At 40.6% G+C, this 18,317-nt stretch overlaps 1 protein-coding gene across 1 annotated transcript in view; it reads right to left on the bottom strand.

Moving 5' to 3' along the window:
* The window catches only part of SLCO5A1 (solute carrier organic anion transporter family member 5A1), a 132,601-nt gene that overhangs the window by 63,927 nt on the left and 50,357 nt on the right, over nt 1-18,317 (bottom strand). Inside the window, exon 3 of the mRNA XM_014792033.2 lies at nt 12,786-13,003. Within this exon, the coding sequence (XP_014647519.1) occupies nt 12,786-13,003 (218 nt within the window). The remainder of the gene's footprint in view (nt 1-12,785; nt 13,004-18,317) is intronic.

Raw genomic sequence — 18,317 nt, 5'->3', positions numbered from 1 at the left:
TTCTTGGTGTCATTTATAACTGTCATAAAATCAGAGATGCAGTAGAAAGCATGGTGAAGGGTAGATGATGAAATAATGATGGTGATTCACATATTTTGATCATTTAATGCTAAGAAATCTTACAAATTCAATAATAAGGGCAGGCTGACATTAAGACCAGAAATGCCTTAAACAGTAGTAAAGTAGGAATAAAATTCAATACAAAGTACCAAAATTCAAGAGAATGCAATATAAGTCAGACTATACTTAGAAATCACTTTTTTAAAAAGTGTTACTATCATTGACAGATCCCCTGCTCTTCCCACATGCACATCAATGGCAGCGCAAGGGACCCCACCCAGCCACCATGTGCACCTGGACCAGGTGTTCAATTGCACTCCAGTCACAAGGCTATGCTGCGATACATCTGATGTGCTCACTCCCCATGACCTCGCAAACTGTCAATCAAAGTTTCAGAAAATCTGAGATGCGCGACTTGACTGGATTTTGTGGAAGGTGATAAGGGAGGGTGTTTATAAGAGACTGAATCAGTCTCAGCGAGGGCAGAGACCGTAACTCAGCGTTCTCCAAAGCCTCATAGCTCACAGCATAACATGAGGCGGCAGGTATTGCTATGTTTGTAATTTTTTGACCATCAGGCAGACGTGCTCCGACATGTGTGAATGCATTATGCTCATGCATAAAATAAGTCTACAACTCGAAGTATCTATTTCGAGTCAGGTCTTTGTCTGGAGGAGTAGAGCTATAAATGAGCCTGGGTTTCATAGAACCTGAAAGGTGCAGTTGTCTTTTCAAGTGGGCAGAGGGAGGAACTCCCTGGGGATACACTTAGTTTGGAGAGAAACGTATCCCATTCTGGAGATGGGTCTACTAGGGTCTGCCACGCGGAAAGACTCCTCTTCAGTGGCTCCTAATGCCGAAGCTGCAGGGTTTGTACCACATGACCTGACATCACAAAATGAGCTGATTGGGCCAGGCAAGGAGGCTGGACTCAAAGATGCCACCAGAAGGCAGCCCAGCAGTCATGGAGGCCCGGGCGCCCTGTGTGAACACAGACCAGCCAACCCTTTCACTTCGTTTCCCCTAGTGTTTGCACCTGAGACATGGAGGGCGAATTAGGCAGGGAGTATGAAGAAGATCTGAGTGAGAACCAAAGGAAGGAAAAGGAACTCAGCTTCAAGCTGTAGCTGAGTATGCAGAGTGGCTGTGGCTCTCCACACAATGAACACGTTCCCAGCACTGCCAGGGGCCCCGCGGTCAGGGCTTCTGCTCTCCCCTGGAGCCTGACACAAGAACCCCATGTCTCAGAAGGCTTGAACTTGCTTCTGTCCTTTACTTGAAAGCGCCTATATCATGCCTTTTTGTTGTCGTCTTGGACTACCAAAACAGACTTTTTTACAAAATGGTATATTTGGAAAAGATATGCCAACAGTGGGACTGACCAAGCAAAAGAGAAGAAGGCCCAGCTACCATGAACTTGGCTGCTGTCCACCCTTCCAGTCTGAAGTCCTGTGACTGCCCACCACAAGCTCCCTACAAGGTCTTTCTTGTCTCTACTGTTTACAGTGTTCTGCACGAGTCCACTTGGTAAATGTCAAATTCAGCTGAGAGTCTCAGGACTACACCTGTCCTGTAGGGAGCTGGCACAGCCCCTCCAGACGGACTCAGGGGCCGCTCCCACAGCACCTTGTTCCTATGGCTGCTCCTCAATTCTTCTGTAGCTGTGTGTGTTTACCTCTCTGTTTCTTTCAAGAGAGTATAAACACCTACGAAGGCAGGACTTTGGTATATCTGTGTATCTCTAGCTCCTAGCATGCATCTGGCATTTAGTAGGCACTCAAAAAATATACTTAGAAGGTATTTATTTATTAACATTCTTTATTACATCACAGCAGTGGTTTGTACTAAAACAATACCCATATACGTGTGAGAAAATGCAGTCCATTCCAAAGATGCCTAATTTCCTCCTGGGCAGTTAGATATTAAGACAGCACAAGTCGGGGCCGGCCCTGAGGTGCAGTGGTTAAGTTCAGCACCTTCCACTGTGGCAGCCCAGGTTCATAGGTTCAGATCCCAGGCACAGTCCTACACCACTCGTCAGCCACACTGTGGCGGTGACCCACATATAAAGTAGAGAAAGATGGGCACAGATGTTAGCTCAGGGCAAATCTTCCTCAGGGAAAAAAAAAGCAAAAAGCACAAGTCATAAGATAAAGGGTGGTCCATGTCGTAGTGAACTTACTAAAAACACAGAAAAATGTGAAGGACCAAATAGACGATCCTTTTTAAAGTATGGCTCTTGAAAGCTAAAGAATCCTTAAGGGATTTAGATAAAATTATAAACTAAAAATTCCATGAAAGAAAATTAAAATGATTACAAGAGAAGAAGGAAGAAATATACAATATTTCATTTAGCCAGCATATCTGAGAAAGAGGTATTTTGTATGCTTGAATTTTTTTTTTATAATTTTATTTATTTATTTTCTCCCCCCAAAGCCCCAGTAGATAGTTGTATGTCATAGCTGCACATCCTTCTAGTTGCTGTATGTGGGACACGCCTTTAGCATGGCTGGAGAAGCGGTGCGTCAGTGCGCGCCCGGGATCCGAACCCCAGCCGCCAGCAGCAGAGCGCACGCACTTAACCGCTAAGCCACGGGCCGGCCCTTGAATTTTTCAGATAACTGGGTGATTGCCTCTTTAAGCAACAAAGCTTTAAATAGTTTTTTATGTTTCAACTAGAGAATCCCTAGCATAATTTGACATTTTCTTCAAGATTCAAAATCATAATTATGAGTAATTTGTTTTAGCATAGTTTTTTAACCTTCCATTTATTTTCTGACTTTTTTTTTTTCCTGGTTGCAAAATAATTCCTTCCCCATGATGTGTTGTTTGTTTCTTTTTACCTGCTTACATGTCAGCTTTCCTCTGTTAAGTTCTTCTTCTTTTTTTTTTTTAATAATTTCTATTTATTTTTCCCCCAAAGCCCCAGTAGATAGCTGTATGTCATAGCTGCACATCCCTCCAGCTGCTGTATGTGGGACGGGGCCTCAGCATGGCCGGAGAAGTGGTGCATCGGTGCGCGCCCGGGATCCGAACCCGGGCCGCCAGCAGCGGAGCGCGCACACTTAACCGCTAAGCCACGGGGCCAGCCCTGTTAAGTTCTTCTGAAGAGCCCTTCTAAAAAGAGACTTAAGCTTTCGATTTCGTTCTTTTGACGTCTATTCTTTTTTAATTTAAACTGGGAGTGGGATGAAGAGTGGTGTTTGTTCTATTATTATACAAAATAGGTGAATTATTAGTAAATGAGGCTGTTGACTAAATTTTATTGCATGGAAACTTACATTTGTACCCAGGTATAAACTATAAACATTAAATACCAACCAAACACATTGAGCCCTGTTAATACTTTTCATAATTTTCCTGACATAGATATTTCTGGACATAATATCTCTTCTAGTGGATAAGAAAAAGATTTATCTGAAGTTCAGCAGCCCATTCAGTTTATTTTCCTTATGTTTAAATTCAAGTAAAATAAATACCTTTTTAAAAATAACTTATTGCAGTGACATTCACACAACATAAAATTAACTGTTTTCAAGTGAACACCTCGGTGGCATTTAGTACATTCACAATGTTGTGAACAACCACCTCTATCTAGTTTCAAAAGATACATTTTTGTTATAAAAAAAAGTAAGCATTTATTTTCAGGAATGAGGTTGGAATTCACTTTTATTTTATTTTTTATATTTTCACATACTTTCTAAATTTTCTACCATGAACATATATTACTTTTAAAATCTAAAAAAAGCCCTGCAATTTTGACGGGATGCAGCAATGCGTCAGCGTCCAAGAGCTGTCTTCCCTGCATCGGGCAGCTAACTTAGGAATTCCTTCTTTCTCTTCCTTCAACTTTCTTTAGAATGTACGTACCTCCATTTTAAGACTTAACATATTTTATTAGGTCTATTTTCCTTTCTGCTTCCCTTTGAGGGCAAGGACTGCAACTTTTTATATACATATCCTCAGTTCTTTGTCCTGTAGTAGTTGCTCAATAAAGATATTTGTGAAAGAGGAAAAGAAACAAAGAAAGAAAGAGAGAAATTTTCTTAAGGTAGATATTGCCAGCCACCTGTTTTCATAATTGGAGTGATATTTGGGAAGCAGTCTAATCCTTTCCTGAAAGTCTTAGATGATGCCAATTTCTTAGAAAAAAGTAAAATTTGAGGGAAGTGTCGATTGAATGAGCAGATAAAGGTGTCTTAAGTGGACTAAAATCAAACAAGGCATAGAATTCACACTGGGCAAAGACAAAGAGACCAAGAGTAAAAATGGAAACAACTGGGGGGGCAGGGGGATTGTTATATAAAAGGTTGGGATTTTCATTGGTAAGTTATAAAATAACATGATACATGCCTAAATACAGGGTGTTTTTCAAAGCACATGGGCAGGACCCAAGGCCTCGACATAGAGGGCTTGGGAAAGGCCTCTGGAGGGCAGGGAGAGGGAAGCTGGTGGAAAGAAGGGTGGCAGGAACACCGTATAATCATTATGGTTCAATCAGGCCAGGGGAGAGTATGTTCTGGCTGTAACACATACACTTTTATAGTAAGCACGTTTTTTAATTTTCTGTATTTCATAATGGTTTGACATCTGAAAAAGCTGGCTGGCTGGGGAGAGACTGGACTACCAATTCTTAAAGACAGCAAAGGCTCAGCTGGGAGCACATCTTTTATATGCAAACCAACCTATTCTGAGACTGTAGCCCCAACCATCTCCTTATCCAATTCTCACACACCAAGCCAGTATTTCCCCTGCCCTAAATCACCCAGGGCCAGGTACCAGACAACTAGAGACCACCCCTACAGCCCAGAGCCTGCTGGAATTATTCAAACTAGCCAGTCATATGCATATTCTCTGCCCTGTCTTGTCTTTCCCATGGAAACCCCAACAGAGGCTCTGGCCTTGGCTTTCCCCTTGCTCCTGTCTTTGGTTCCCTGACCAAGACCTGGTGCTTCCCCTGTGGCGCTGCATGGCATGGCGTGCCCCCTACTCTTGGGAAATATAAGCAATAAATTCTTCTTTCAATGGCATTGGCCTCTCCGTGTCGTCACTCAGTCACCTCCATAAATTACAATTACAAAACAAATTACGTAACAGCTTCCTTTAATACCTCTCCATAAAATTCCTTCATTTCCTTCTTTTATAGAGTAAGTATTTAATTTTTTCTTTACTGCTAACCTTTTAGTTCTTATAATTTGTATACTTTTAAGCCTTCTGGTGCATCAAAAAGCTGGTGGAAACGTATCATCATCATGCAGTGAAAAGCTCAATAACTTCCTCTCTGGCCTGTGAGTCTTACATCATCCTGTGTGTTTCAGGGCATATCGCAGAGACAACTATTCCATGCCTATTACCCACGAGCATCAAACAAATTTTAGTCACATCTTTCTATAAAAGCAAAACCAAAGTTGCTCTTCATATGTAATATGGCCAACACAGGGCCTAAGTGCTCCATTTCCTGTTCATCTTCTTTGAAACTAATGATCTCCTGGGTTCCCCAATCCCAAGTCCCCATTAAAGTATTCCAGTTTCTCCTTTCCCTCCATAACACTCTGACAAACAGCATTCCCTGTTTGCCAATAAAAGAGTAGAAGGAACTGGATGACCCTGGCACACCACAGTCACTTCTGGGCTAGCACACAGAGCTCCCAAGCCACTTACCTGCAGACAGAAATGGCAGCCATTGGGGCCCAAAATACATCATTAGTGGTTACTGGCCACTTGCTTGTTTCAATCTGGCACTAAAGAGCATTTTTATGTATCATTCTGGGTAGATACTACTCTGATGAGTAGCCCCACAGTTAATTTGCACTGATTATAAAGAAAGTGCTTTCTTTTTTAGGAATTCTTTGCCAGGCCCGTTACCGTTCACCTTTTATCTCATTAGCTGTAGGTACAAATCTAAAGGTTTGGCTCACCACAAGAAAACATACACACAGCAGAATAAAGGTAAAAGAGAAATGCAACAAAGAATTAGAAATAGAGAAGATGTAAACAGGGCAGAACATCAAAATCAGAGAAAAGAATTAAATATGTCTCTAAGATCCTTCTTGGACTTCATATTTGTTTCAAAGTCTCCTGGGCACCAAAGCAAAAAGTTGTATAATCATCATTAGCAGAAATGCAGAAACATTCTAATTTCTTAAAGGAAAATAAAGCTTTTCCTAACTATGTTCTAGAGCAGTGGTTCTCACGGTGTGGACCCATTGGCATCAGTATCACTCAGGAACTTGTTAAAAATGCAGGTTCTCTCAGAAAATAAGCGATAAAACAGCAACATTAAGCCCTCATATATCAATAATTACTCTAAATGTAAATGGATTGAACTCTCCAATCAAAAGACACAGAGTGGCGGGATGGATTAAAAAGCAAGACCCAACAATATGCTGCCTCCAGGAAACACATCTCAGCTCTAAAGACAAGCACAGGCTCAGAGTGAAAGGATGGAAGACAATACTCCAAGCTAATGGCAAACAAAAGAAAGCAGGTGTTGCCATACTCATATCACACAAAGTAGACTTTGAGATAAAACAGGTTAGCAGAGACAAAGAAGGGCAATACATAATGTTAAAAGGGAGACTCCACCAAGAAGACATATCAATTATAAATATATATGCACCCAACATAGGAGCACCAAAGTACATAAAGCAACTGTTAACAAACCTAAAAGGAGACGTTAACAACAACACGATGATAGTAGGGGATCTCAATATCCCACTTATATCAATGGATAAATCATCCAGACAAAAAGTCAATAAAGAAACAGTGGACTTAAATGAAAAACTGGACAAGATGGACCTAGTAGACATACACAGAGCACTCCATCCAAAAACAGCTGACTACACATTCTGCTCAAGTGCGCATGGAACATTCTCAAGGATAGACCATATGTTGGGAAACAAGGCAAGCCTCAATAAATTTAAGAAGATTGCAATCATAACAAGCATCTTTTCAGACCATAATGCTATGAAACTGGAAATCAACTACAAGAAAAAAACTAGGAAAGTTACAAAGATGTGGAGATTAAACAACATGCTACTGAACAATCAATGGATCACTGATGAAATTAAAGGAGAAATCAAAAATCTAGGTTCTCAAGCCACATCCCAGACCCCCCGAATCAGACACTCTGGGCTGGGGCCCAGCCATCTGGGTTTTAAGAAGCCCTCATGGTGTTTCTAATATAGACTAAGTTTGAGAACTGCCATTCTCAAGAAATGGGGATATATAAAGGACACCGAGCAATGCTCCTATGGCAAATGTGGGGAATTCAAGCAACAGCTTTCAATAAAATCTGCAAAGATAAAACTAAAGTCCAATTCAGCAAAGGCGGCAAGCATGGGGGCTAAGACAGCACGGCCCAGGCGTGTGGCTTCTGCTGATCCCTCTTTGCTGAATCAAGGACTGACCCTAACAGATCCACACTATACTCATTTTAAAACACCTAGCAAAGGGCCACATGCAACGGTTCTAGATGTCTTGAGCAGCTCAAATTCAGAATTGATTCCTTCTGTCCTGCTCAACTAGTTTCTCTCCCCATTATCTGAGGTTGAAATCTTGCATCCATCTTTGGTACCTTCTTCCCCCTCCTTCCCATATCAGTTGCAACATCCTATAGACACAGCCTCTTGCTTCCCTCCTCCTTATACAATAATTCATTCATCAAATATTTACCAAGTATCTACTAGGTGGTGTAAACGCAGCAGGGAATGTGATGGACAAAAAAATCCTTACCCTCGTGGAGCTTACTTTCTCATCGGGGAGAAAATAAATAAGATAAATAAGTAAAATACATAGCATGTTCGATAGGGATGAGTGCTAAGGAGGAAGATGAAGGAGGGAAGGAGAGAAGAAGCTTCGGAGAGAAGGGTGGAGACTTTTGACTAGGATGGCCAAGAAAGGCCTCACCGAAAAGGGACCATTTGAGGGACATCCTGAAGGAAGTGAGGGGATCTGAGGGAGAGCATTCCTAGCACAGGGATGGCAAGTGCAAAGGTCCTGAAGTGAGACTACGCCTGGCACATTTGAGGACCAGTGAAGAGACCAGTGTGGTGGAGGCAGAGTAAACAAATGGGAATGCAAGAAGGAGATGGCCTCAAAGAGGTAACCACGGGTTAGATCGTAGCCCTAGTAGGTCGTAAAGGGAGGGGATTTTCTGTGAGTGAGATGGCAGACCATAGAAGCTTTGAGCAGAAGAGTGGAATTTTAACAGGCTCCTTCTGGCTGCTGAGTTGAAAGGAGCTGAAAGGGGGCAAGGAAAGAAGCAGGAAGCAGTTTAGCAGGCTACTGTTCTTCCCTTCTCTGCTAGTCAAAACCATCATCACCCCACACTTGGGTTGTGTCCATAGCTTTCCACCTGGGGCCCCTCCTTCCATTCTACTCCTTTCCCTTCCAAATCTACCCAATGGAGCGCTGCCAAATGTCTGCTCAAACCTCCCCACCGCCCATGAGGAACGAATTCAGTGAAAGCCAGAACTCAAGCTCTCCATGCACACTATGGCCCCACCTTGCCGTCCCAACCTTATCTCCCACTGCCACACATCTCCAACACACAACCATGACACACTTGTTCAACATTTTCAAATACATCTACACAGTCTGATCTTCTCGTCTTTGCCCTCTCTGATTAGAATACTCCTGCCACCCCAGCTCTACCTCTGGAAATTCTCCCAGTCTTCCAAGGTTCATCTCAGTCCCACCTCCTCCAGGAAACCCTCCCTGATCCCTCAACTAGATGTTTCCTCACCTGCCTTTGAACCTCACACCATTGTCTCTATCCTTCTTTACGGTCTTTATTATAGTTCCATTTGTACTTGTCCGGTCTCCCTCAGTGGACTATACGCTCTTTGAGAGCAAACCATGGCTCACTCGTCTTCATGTCTGCTGCATCACGGAGCACAGCAGCTTCTATACAGGGAGGTCATTGAATGAAATGATGATAACATAATCTTTTAGTGATCAAAATTCTGTAACTTTCAATGACCTCTTCAAATCAGTTCATCCCCTCGGAGTAACTATTTTATTTAGTTAGGATTATAAACATATTTCATTCTAACACAGATAAAAGTCTAGCAGAAAAAAATCTGCTATATTTTACACTAATTCATGATAATTAATTAAGCTTAAAAGATTAAAAATGGACACAAAAATAAAATTTTTCTATGATTAACTGCCACTAAACGTTTTCTATTCAGGAAGATACCCAGTTAAATTTGGAAGACTTAAAAATGCTGGACCTCAAACCTCAGGAAAATTGATCTGCTTAAATATTTTAAGTCTTTATTTTTATTGGTAAGATTTTGATGCAATCAATGCTCTTTGTGGAAAGGTGATGCAGACACACTAAAAATTTTACTTTCTCCTTTGTGGCATTTTAAAACAGTCTTATTCCTGCATAATTTATAATAAGAATCTAGAAACACTGAGTCAGATTTCCGCAATGTCTGTCATTGAAATGTTGAGGCAGAGAGTAGAAAGTATAGTACATTTTCTTCTAGTCTTCTCTGCAATAGAATTTCCCAAAGGGCACCAACCTGTGGGGCCCAAATCATTTTCTTTTTAAGGAAGTATAAGTTACTAACTTAGCTATCTTTCCACCTCCTCTCTGAAGAAGCTGATATTGGTACCCAAATTTCAAAAAAAAAAAACACTAAAAGGAGCCCTAGAAACAAGGCAAGGGAAAAGAGGATCTGGGAATCAAACGCAGATTTAACTCAAAATGAAACCTTAGCAACCATTCTTTAATTCAAGACCTTAATAATGAATCTCAGCTTTGGAATGCAAATTACATCAACAGTGGAATGATTCCTAGGGATGTAATTTGTCCTTCTGAAAATCAGATTCAATATTAGACTACCATTTCCTATAAGTCATAGGTATTCCATACTCCAAAGGAAATCAACATGGGCAAGATAAATATGAATTAATTTTAAATATTCTAGTTGAACATTATTCTAACATCATCAACATCATTTGAATCATTTTTTAGCAAAATATTTTCACTTTATAATCCCATTAAAACAGGATTCCTTTCTAACAGGAGAAAGTGTCTTTTGAACTTCCAGTCTAGATACAGAGAAACCAGAACAAGTAGAAGTAATAAAATGAACCAGCTCTGTGTCCTAATCAGGAGGTTTAGCCACCAAAGTGAGGTCAGTCGTCGCAATCAAGGCATAGGGTGAAAAAGTTGAGAATTTATCAGAAATATTGCAAGAAAATCAGAAGGGAAACACATTTTATAAACCAACTACCCATCACTGTTAAAAGACTTCTTTTATTTTTTCCTTTAAAAGAAAATATCCTGAACCATCAAATTCAGCATAGAAAACATAGAGAAGATGAATTGCTATCAGTACAAGAAGATACCCAATTAAATAGTGTATAGATTCAATTTGGAAAAATAATTTTAAAATTCAGTGACGGCTTTTATCCCTTCTGACCCTGCATGCTTAAGTGCACATCCCCTCAGAAGCAGGTCCTGAGACAAGGACTCAAGTCCAAGTAGTTTATTGGGAGGTTCAGGAAATGCTGGATGGGGAATGTGGACACCATGCGAGAGAGGAGAGGACAGCCTCAGGTGTGTCTCCCCCATGAGGTGAGGGGGCTGGGGTGTTTATCAGTCATTGGTTAAGACCGCTTTGTGAGGGCTGGAGGCCAGGGTGGTAATTCCTTGGTGCCTGAAGCAGAAGCCAAGCAATTTCCCACTCTACAAAGGAAATCTTCAGGCAAGTGATGCAGGGACTGGCAGTTGGCGGGCCTCCACCATGAAGACGGTAAGGTCCCAGAGTATGGATGGGGCAGTGACAGCACTGTCTCCCCTGCATCCTCCGAAAGAACTGCGTTCCCATCAACAGTGGTATCCACTTTTGGTATTTGATATCAAATCTTCTCTCTCTCTTTTCTCCACTATCCAACAGAGCATATATTTCACATTCAAGCCCTCTACCCCTAAGCTAAAAAATACACAATTTTAGCTTACCTATGCCTTTATTTCTCCCCTTGAGTCTACTTTATACTCTCTATAAATTAAGACTCTAAGTCTATTTCTGTGTTGTAAATTTTTTAACATCAACCTTGCTCTCAGTTGAGTTGTAAAAAAAAAAAATCACCCCTTTGGTAGCAGCCGTAAAGGTCCACAATACATCCGTGAAAAATGCTGGGCTGGTCCACGTAGTAAGAGCTCAGGCCATGCTAGAGAATCTAGAGAATCCTTTAGGTTATTAGAGCAGAAGAAGTAGTTTTGGCAGTTCCAAAAGTACACATTGTCAAAAAATAATGGGGGGGCGGGCTAATCTAAAACTTAACTGAGAAGAAGCATTTCCAATGAAACGTCACTTCATTTACCTTGCATAAATATAGTCTTTACCAACAGTCCAATCTAACCACTGTTGTTCTTAGGCCTCAAAGACAGTTCTCTAATATATTAGTAACGTCCTTCTGGGACTGAAGGTTCCTCTTTGGCTTTACTGTGTATATAGTCATGATAATGGACCAAGGTAAATTTTTCCTAAAACAAGCTTGACTGATGTAGGCACTTGATAACTACTATACTTCATAATTTCAAAAAAAAAGTCAATTCAAGGAATTCAGGAAATAGGCAGAAACTAGTGGGAGTGTAACATTATACGTTTCTTGGGTTAAAGGGATTTATTGCCACTCAACAGATATATCGAATACAGAACAAAGATAGCCTGGTGAAGATTAATTTAAATAGGTTATGTTTGAGATTGCCTAATCTAGCTGTAATAAAGTCATTATTTTGAAGAGAAATAAAAATGAAAAAATTACCCATACACATCACTGGAACTTTCCAGATATTTTTACACTGGTTTGGAGGCCCATCCCCTGGCTGCCCTTCTCTGTGGCCACTTACAAGCATTTGACAGAGCCACTGTTGAATGAGGGTCCTTTCTGGTGTAGGTTTATATTTATGTAAGGATCGGGCACAGTACCAGACCCACTGTTTCCCTGAAACTAACTATCCATTATACAATGCAAGATGTGTTTTAAAAACCAGACATCTCTTATTATAGTAAATTATATATATATATATATATATATATATATATAAATGTCTTTATCTTTAGAAGATACATCAGTGCCTCGCAAACCATTTATAAGGAAAGACTATTTTTTTGTTATTATTATCAGCCCATCATGTACTGATACTTTTGCAAAAACATTAAAGATGCATTATTAGAAAAAGAATTTTTTTAAAACATACAAAAAAGCCCAATTTATTATCATTATTTATTGTTATTAGATTCAACAGACATAAAATTACTCTCAAATTTATTTTTAAAAGCTGCTCAGGGTCCGGCCCCGTGGCAGAGCGGTTAAGTGCGCACGCTCCGCTGCTGGCGGCCCGGGTTCGGATCCCAGGCGCACACCAACGCACCGCTTGTCAGGCCATGCTGTGGCGGCGTCCCACATAAAGTGGAGGAAGATGGGCACAGATGTTAGCTCAGGGCCAGTCTTCCTCAGCAAAAAGAGGAGGATTGGCATGGATGTTAGCTCAGGGCCGACCTTCCTCACCAAAAAAAAAATTAAATTAAAAACATAATAATACTAAAAAAAAAAAACCTGCTCAACACTTACTCTGACTTTCAGTGCTTATCTTGTCACAGACCAGTAACAGCCGGTGGGCAGCACTGGCCTGGGCCCACGCTTTGAGTAGCCCTCATCTCAAGTACCACTCACGTATTTATTCAAAAGATATACTTTACCTCTGACATTCTTGCCAAATCCCATAGAAGAAACTTTTTTGTCCACGTGTTCACTATTGTTTGGTTTCTCCTTCATAACGGCGTCATCGCTAACAACATCACCAGAAAATTTTTTCTTTTTCCTTTTCTTGTGTCGAGGTGGAAGCTTTTTTGGAAAAGTAAACATTGGGAATATCACAAGAAACATTGCAATGGCACAAAGGAGGAATCCACTCCACCTAAAAAATTGGGAAATGTGAACAGCATTGACAGCTTTTGCATTATGAGTGAGAACAAATCAGCAAAGTAGAAGTTCATGGTGATAAATTTCTCCACAGAAAACTTGTTACTTTCATCAGTTGTAAAGCAGCAGAAGTTGAATAAACTAAGAAAATAGAGGGATCCTCCCTTTCTGTGGTGTAAATGAGAAATCTACCCAATAATTATACCAGTATTATAATGAATATTAAAATCAGCAGCTTGACTAGAATTTCATTCAGTTCAAATATTTTTGAGCACATATGTGTTGGTTCTGCTAATTAATACTGTTAGTCAGGGCTGGCCGGGTGGTGCAGTGGTTAATTGCATGCACTCCGCTTCTGAGGCCCAGGGTTCACAGGTTCGGATCCCGGGCGTGCACCGACACACCGCTTGTCAAGCCATGCTTTGGCGGCATCACATACAAAGTAGAGGAAGACGGGCACGGATGTTAGCCCAGGGCCAATCTTCCTTGGCAAAAAAAGAGGAAGATTAGCATCAGATGTTAGCTCAGGGCTGATCTTCCTCACAAAAAAAAAAAAATGAATACTGTTAGTCCTACTACAATGTGCCTTTTATAATAAATCAATAGCTCACAAATTTTATAGTAAAATAATATAGACTATAGCATGCTTTGTGGACCAATATGGACACTTTTTTCTTAGGAGAAAACCATTAATATCTGGGGTGAAATGTATTTAAAATTGCTAGTGACATTCAAATATTTTTCTGCAAGCACTTCAGACTGTATTGACCCCTCTTAGCTGGCCTTCACAATACTTAACCAAGTGTGAGGGCTACCAAAGACATTTACATTCGATCTTTGCCTTCAAGAACTTAAAACCTAGTTGTAAGCGAGCTAAAAATATAAGAAGCAATTCCAAACAATTTGAAGAAACAGTTCCAAGAAATGCAAGAATGTATACAATTAAGCATTAGACCATGTGGCATAGACTATGAATGCTGTAAAAGTTCAGAAAAAATCAACGTGTGTCAGAAAGCCCCCTAGGAGAACTAGACCTTGAGCTATGCAGAATCAAGATCCTGTCTTTAAACTCATCTGATGTAGCCACGCTGCCGAGACGAGGAGGCAAACTCAGAGAGTGGAGCTCAAGTTCTAGTCCTGTATTACAGCCCGGTGTTAAGGCCTTGGGCTTCTTGCCTGCATAACTCCCCAGGGGCAATTTTTTAGTCCCCTTTCAACCTTTTCTTAGCAAATAGAGGTCCCTGGTCCTGCCTAACAGGGTCACCACTTTCCATCTAGGATTCCTCAACTGCAAACTCTGTCCTCAAAGCTTCCAAGTTCGTAATTGCTCAGACTCTGACCTCTGTGCCAACAAGTCCGCAACAGTTATAACCAGAATGCAAGTGGCACTCTAAGCACCGATGCTGAATTCAACCCAGTAAGAACACAGATCCATTGCAAAGTGAAAATTCATTTTTAAAAAATAATGTTTCCATTAAAATGCTGTTATCAGCTGCTAAAGGTTACAGTTTAGCGAGAATATGATTCCTAGAACCAGTCATTAATAATCCAGTGTGCTATTTTCAAAGATAAAAGTTATACCAAATAAAGATTTTAAAATAAGCAGGAAAAGGTTTTATTTTGAGAAGATTGCTCAGAGCAGACTTCTAGCAATCTCGATTATTCAGTATAGGATCACAAACCCAGGGCCTGACACAGATTAGGTACTCAAAAAATTTCCTGAATAAAGAAATTGAATGAGATAGGTTTAAAAAAAATAAAGTCATCTGTCCGCAGGGAACATAGCTATGATAACATCTGGCCCGTTTAGTGCTTGGCTGCTTACGAAGCCTTTACTAACCCAGTCCTGCTCCTTTACCTCTCTGGAATCTCTTTCTGCAGACTCTGCATTCGAGTCCCCTGAACCCATTCAGTTCCCTAGACCCCTCATGCTCTCTCCAGAAGACGGCAGACAGCACAGTGTAAGGGGCAGTTCTTGAGCTGTGGCTTCAGGCAGCCCTGGGTTTTTATCCTGTCTTTACCACCTACTAGCTCTAAGATCCTGGGGAAACTATTTTGCTTTTCTGAACCAATTTTCTCATCTGAAAGGGTAGTAATAATTGTTTTCGGGGGTCATCAAAATTAATAAGACAATGTATATAATTTGTTGTTGTTAGTGATGTCGAGCTGTTTCTGACTCCTAGCGCCCCTGTGCACCGCAGAGCGGAACCCTGCCCCGTCTTTTTGCGCCATCCTCTCACCTTGCGGCGCTGTATCAGACAATGCTCTGCTGCTATTCATAGAGTTTTCATGGCCAATTTTTTCAGAAGCGGGTGGCCAGGTCTTTCTTCCTAGTCTGTCTAGTCTGGAAACTCTGCTGAAACCTGTCCATCATGGGTGACCCTGCTGGTATTTGAAATACCGGTGGCGTAGCTTTCAGCATCCCAGCAACACACAGCCTCCACAGTGTGACAAGGACATGCAGGTGGTGTGGTTCCCTGACCAGGAAACAGACCCTTGGCCGTGGTGATGAGAGCACCAAATCTTAATCTCTAGATCACCAGTGCTGGCAATGTATATAATGGACCTAATAAAATGCCTGCCCCAAATCAGTAATCAATTCATAGTAGCTAATTTTGTTTGTTTTTATGTGGATCTGCACTCAAGTCCCCCACTCCCACCCAGAGCCACTGACTTAAAATTATATGCAAACATTAAAGATACACTCATAGTAGCCCAAAGTGAGAGTAAATAACAGAAGAAGGGGAAGAATTATAGTGAATAAACAAAAATAATATAAAAGTTTGGGAACATCTCTAAGCAGAGCAAACCAGCCCACATTCTTCAACAGTCTCCAGTAACACGGATGTTAACAGATGATATAATGATGGTGCTAAAGAGGACCCTGAGAAAAGCTGAGTAAGACAAGAAAGTGTGCATTATATGCTGGAAAAATATACATCAGTGAGAGTTAAAATTGAAAAGCCAGAGTCCCTAACGTCCTTTCATGACCCATTACTCAGAGACTATTCACTAAGAGGGAGCCAGTTAAATATATTGACTAAGACCTCTGCCCTGGACTCAGTTTCTTATCCCAGCTCTCTGACTCTGAGGCTTTTGGCAAGTTATTCAAATCACTGAGCATCAATTTCCTCGTCTGCAAAATGGACATAATATTAGTGACGACATATGGTTGTTATAAGGCTTAAATGAAAATGTTTGCAAAGCTCTTAGTATAACGCTTGACACATAGTAAGCACCAATAAACATTAGCATCATTCATTCCTTCCTTCCTTCACTCTTCCAGCATAGATTTATTGAAAAACCTATCATTACTGGTAGGCATCCTAAAACATAACATTGTATCAAATAACTGTCTTTGTTCCACATAGAAGTCTGTTACAAACTTCATTTTTCAATAAATTCATTTTTAAAGAGATTCGTATTTCATATTGCTATATTGACAACTTTGATCATTTGTAGAACAAATATTGGGCCATTAAAATGAATAAAACTACTTGAACATTGATTAAATTCTACTTGAACATTGATTAAATTCAAAGGATGACTAATAGCTAACACATACTACGTAGCAAGAACTATTTAGAGCTCCACATATATAAACTCATTTATTCCACACAACAACCCTATGAAGTAGGTATTGTAACTACTTCCATTTTATAGATTTAAAAAACAACAAATGAGGCACAGAGAAGTTAAGTAATTTCCCCAAGGTCACACAGCTATTAGGTGGCAGACTGGGATTTAAACCCAGGGGAGTATGGCTTCAGGGTCTGCACTGTTAAGCACTCCACTTTGCTACCAATTGCATTGATGTCTTCTAGAAAACTTTTAAAGGCCAGCATAAGGCACTTGTAAGCCTAAAGCCCCTGCCTCCTTCCTTCTCCCTGCCCCTGAGTTGGTCCTCCTCACCTTTCTCTCTCCCTCCAGAGGTTCCCTCTTGCCATGCTCTTCTCATGGACACAGAATATATATTGGATGTTCGTAGATATATCTTAATAATCTACTTTTCTGAGAATTAAAAAAAAAAATCCTTCCTCTGATTTATTTCAGAACTGCAAAGGAAACAGTAGCTGAGACCAAAAATTTCACTACTGGTGAAGAACTTAAAACTCCTGTGTTATTCCCCTACTGCTGACCAGGGAACTTCCTTTTGCATGATTTGAAAATTCTACCAGGCCAGGCTCATCCAGATCTCAGCAATTCCGTCTCCAAAGAGCATTACTTATGAAAATAAGAAGTGTTATATAACTTAATCAATATTTGTTAACTGCTTTGAAAATACAGCATTAAACATTCACACATACCTCAGAGTTATGAGGTTGTTATCTTACAATGAAACACGGAGAGAACACAAGTTCTCTAAGAAACTCTTTAGAAAGTAATTACTTGATACTAATTTCTAATAATGAAATATTCTCTTTGTTACAAAGTGAAAATTTCTTATCAATGTATACCTATTATTAATCCATGTTAAATGAATTCGTGATGCCAGTACTTTCCATTAGTGCTTGCAGTCATGAAGAAAGAACTTATTATGTTCAAGCTGATGACCGTGAAGAATTCAAACACAGCCCTGGCTATTTGGATAAATAACCTAACAACCAAAGTTGGAGTTCTCAACCCAAGTCCTGAACATGACTTATTGAGCAAGACAATTAAGGGCCACCAAGACAGAGAGCAGCTAACTCTCCAGCACCCTCGAGGAAACAAACAATTATGGAGTGAAAATTCACTAAGACTGTGACAATGGGCGGTGGGGGAGGGCTGACAAAGCAGAAACACACATATAAGGAAGTGGAAAAAAAATATTTCTAAAAGGCACAGAAAAGATAAAGCAAGCTATGATTCAAGTACACAGGAAAGTCCCGACACACCCACGTTTGCCCTTCCCTATTCTGCTGTACAGGAAACAAATGCTTCCATCCTAAGGAATGTGGATTAAGCTGATGTTCCCAAGCCTTCTGTATTAGTTTCCCATTGCTGCTATAACAAATTACCATGCACTTTGTGGCTTAAAACAATACAAATGTATTATCAGATAGTTCTGGAGGTCAGGAGTCAAGAAACAGGTCGGCAGGGCTGCGTTCCTTCTGGAGGCTCTAGGGAAGAGCCATTTCCCTGCTTTTCCTAGCCTCTGGAGTTCACCTGCGTTCCCTGGCTCGTGGTTCCTTCCTCCATCTTCAAAGCACATCACCCGACCCTCCGCTTCAATCATCATATCTCCTTCTCTTTGACCCTCCTGCCTCCCTCTTTCCCTTATAAGGACCCTCGTGATTATATTGGGCCCATCCAGGTCATCCAGGATA

Source organism: Ceratotherium simum, chromosome 31, assembly GCF_057802395.1.
Source record: "Ceratotherium simum simum isolate JZ-2026a chromosome 31, ASM5780239v1, whole genome shotgun sequence".
Classification (NCBI taxonomy): Eukaryota; Metazoa; Chordata; class Mammalia; order Perissodactyla; family Rhinocerotidae; genus Ceratotherium; species Ceratotherium simum.
Note: the sequence above shows the minus strand (reverse complement) of the source record. Positions and strands in the feature narration are given on the sequence as shown.